Source organism: Zingiber officinale, chromosome 8B (assembly GCF_018446385.1).
Source record: "Zingiber officinale cultivar Zhangliang chromosome 8B, Zo_v1.1, whole genome shotgun sequence".
In the NCBI taxonomy this organism is placed as follows: Eukaryota; Viridiplantae; Streptophyta; class Magnoliopsida; order Zingiberales; family Zingiberaceae; genus Zingiber; species Zingiber officinale.
Window position 1 is genome coordinate 103438922 of NC_056001.1, and position 3692 is coordinate 103442613.

The 3692-nt window shown below is 44.6% G+C and overlaps 1 protein-coding gene across 1 annotated transcript; it reads left to right on the plus strand.

Moving 5' to 3' along the window:
* The first annotated feature begins 219 nt into the window (after positions 1-219).
* LOC122017942 (galactinol synthase 1-like) lies at positions 220-1781 on the plus strand. The gene is made up of 4 exons (XM_042575665.1): positions 220-607; positions 700-1026; positions 1122-1256; positions 1355-1781. The coding sequence occupies exons 1-4, from the start codon at positions 284-286 to the stop codon at positions 1577-1579; spliced, it is 1011 nt and encodes a 336-aa protein (XP_042431599.1). The 5' UTR covers positions 220-283; the 3' UTR covers positions 1580-1781.
* Positions 1782-3692: the final 1911 nt, after the last annotated feature.

Here is a 3692-nt window from a genome sequence, read left to right on the forward strand (position 1 = left end):
TTAAATCTCTGCAAACGTACTTTGGAAGTCTCGCTCGCAGTCGTGAATCTTCGCTCAGTTTCCAGTTTCTACAAATAAATTATTCTCCATCGAGAACGTACCATTGGCTGGATACCGACACGTGGCTGCAAACCACCGTGATCCTCGTCGATTCTTTCCGTTTTCGATCGCCTCGCGGCGCCTATTTAACCAACTCAAACCCCTTCCTCCAGACTCATCGCAGGGCGATTTGAATCGTAGCAGCTGCTTCATAGGTATCTTCTTCTCGTCGGAGGTGCGATCGATGGCGGGGGAGATAGTCGATAAGACGGCGCTTCTCGGGAAGGTGAAGCAGGCCCCGCCGAGGGCAGCGTTCGTGACGTTCTTAGCGGGGAACGGCGACTACGTAAACGGGGTGGTGGGACTGGCGAAGGGCTTGAGGAAGGTACGATCCGCCTATCCATTGGTGGTGGCGGTGCTCCCCGATGTGCCGGAGAGCCACCGCCGCCTCCTTGTCTCGCAGGGCTGCATCGTCCGCGAGATCGAGCCCGTTTACCCACCGGAGAACCAGATCCAGTTCGCCATGGCCTATTACGTCATCAATTACTCCAAACTCCGGATCTGGGAGGTAATCGATTAACTCATCCCTAAATCGGTGTGCTACTCCTCTGTTTCCTTAATTTGGGGATCTTCAATCTGATTGTTAATGGCGTGGGGCAGTTTGTGGAGTACAAGAAGATAGTCTACCTAGACGCGGACATCCAGGTGTACGAGAACATCGATCGCCTCTTCGATCTGCCGGACGGCCACTTCTATGCTGTGATGGACTGCTTCTGCGAGAAGACTTGGAGCCACACGCCTCAGTTCAAAATCGGCTACTGCCAGCAGTGCCCCGACAAGGTGTCGTGGCCCGCCGCCGCCGATCTCGGCCCGCCCCCTTCCCTCTATTTCAACGCCGGTATGTTCGTCCACGAGCCCAACATAGGCACCTACGAGTCTCTTCTCGCCACCCTCGAGATCACGCCTCCTACCCCCTTTGCGGAGCAGGTTTGATGTTTGATTGATATCCTAAACGAAATGTCTCGTGATTTTAATTGACGGAATTGGGGAAACTAATTGCGTTGTCGTTGTTGTTGTCCCAGGATTTCCTGAACATGTTCTTCAAGGACATCTACAAGCCGATTCCTTTGATCTACAACCTGGTGTTGGCCATGCTCTGGAGGCATCCGGAGAAGGTGGAATTGGAAAAGGTCCAAGTGGTTCACTACTGCGCTGCGGTGAGATAGAAAATACTCGATCGACTACTCACTTCTAATTGTCTTGTGTTAATAAACCATCGATCGAACTGATTTATTTTTGGTGGAACGGTTGCAAGGGATCGAAGCCGTGGAGGTACACGGGGAAGGAAGCGAACATGGACCGGGAGGACATCAAGATGCTGGTTCAAAAATGGTGGGAGATATACAACGACAAGAGCCTCGACTACAAATCACCGGCCTCGATAATAGCCGCGCCAACGGCGGCGGAGCAGCCGCTGCGGGATGCGCTGTCCAAGGCCGGGGCGGCGGCCAAGTATGTGGCGGCGCCGTCGGCAGCCTGACGTGCGGCTACTATAACGATTCTATCTGTTGTATCCTTTGTTTGTCCTCTCTTCTTTCGCACACGGGGATGTAGCTACGGTGTTCTGCTACGTATTACTGCTAAAAGAAATACAGCGTAATTAATTTGGGCTTGCAACCCAGAAATCATGATGCTTATAGACTAAAACATGAGTATTAAATAATCATCTTTTTCCTTGTTTATCATTTTGTGTAATTCAATTAAATTTGTGTCAAAACTTAATTATTTTAAATCTTATCATTGAAAATGGACTTATCAAGACAAAATATGCATGTTGTGTTACTTATCATAGTAAGATTAGATCTAAATGAAACTAATAAGATGATTGTGATATTATATTTTTAAAGTGTAATAGTTGTTTAAGTTATTATATTTTTTCATACTTGTTAAGATCCATACTCGGCCTTCCTTATTTGTTAGGATTTAAACCCTCTGTTTGAATGGGATTAACGAAGGTACATTAACAGAAGAGAAGAGGAAGGGAAGAAAAATAAAGTATTTATATTCTCTTTTGTTACTATTTGTGAGTAAAGTAAGGATAATAAAAATTAAATATATAAAGTTATAAAATTACACTCTAATTAAAGATTTACGCGTTTAAGAACCTAGTACATCTTGCATATATTTATTGGTTAAGACTTACGCATTCAAATAATTGTAGTTTATTTATTAAAGTCGGCATCGACGTTGAAATCGGAGTCAATGTCGAAGTTGATGTTAGTGTCAAAGTCGGCATTGGTGTCGAAGTCGGCGTCGAAGTCGGTATCGAAGTTGGCATTGGCATCGACATCAGCGTCGAAGTCGACGTCAATGTCAGTGTCGACGGTGTGCGGGTGTCTGGCGGTGTGAGTCGGACAGTGCGAGTATTTTTTTTCACGACATAAAAAATATCTAAAACAATAATTTTTAGAATTAATATAATAAAACAGAAATAAAATTGAAACATAAAATTTTAATTCCTCTTACCCTTTCTTGTATCCTGATTGAAGTAAGAAATTCTTTCATTAATAAGAAATATTAAAATTTATTCTTCCTTACCTTACTTTTTCGTTCCAATAACTCACTTCCAAACAAGATTTTAAATTTTCCTTTTCCTTCACCTTCTATATCCTTCCCTCCTCTTTCCTTACCTCTTAAAGAGTATGAAAGAGTGCTTCATAGATTTATTCATAGACCAATTCATTTGAATTCATAATGTTTTAAGATTATGTTATTCCTTTTACTTTGTTTTGCTCATGACAAAGAACCCTCAAACACTCTCTTAATCCTTGCACATATGATCGTGACTGATCTAGTTCGGAAGCTTTGAAGAGTGGACTGTCAGTGAGGTAGTTTGAAGAGTGGACTGTCAGTGAGGTAGTTAAATGTTGATCGAATTACCATGATCCCAGAGAGAGAAAGGGGGGGGGGGGGGGGGGGGGGGCGAGCTGTCTTCTAAGTTAACAAAGTCGTCAAAAAACTTCTGATCAATACTACCTACAGACAACAACTAGGTTGCCCTGGTCCCTGACACCCTGATGCTCGAGGCATATCCCATGAATATATAAGGAACGTGCTAATAGTAGAATGATGAAATAAATAAAGAATGAGCACAGTGATGTACCCTGGCCCAGAGGACACCCTTTGATAGATCGGTGAGCTGGTCATGACACTGATCGAGTTGTCATAGCCCTAAATGGTAGATGAATGTGAGTCAACTGAGGAGCTAGATCTGGGTACAACGACACGGAGCCGGGTGTAGAATGGATCTGAAAGGCAGCTCACAGGTTGAAATATGACAACAACACATAAGGCAGAATATGACAGCAACACGCAGGCTGGAATATAACAGCAGTGTATAGGCTGTAACAAGGCTCGTAGGTCGGACGGTGTGAAGACATGAACATAGTCTCGGCTCGAAGGCCGAAACACAATATCAGCTTGAAGGCCAAAACACGACATACATGCCGAAAATAATGGGTCGAATGTCGGACGGCTCTATGGCCGGATCACCATTGGAAGCATATGACCGCACGGATCAAAAGCCGAATTGACGTCGGAAATGTATGTCAACGTAGATCGGTGATCGGATCGGCACTGGAATTGTATGGCAG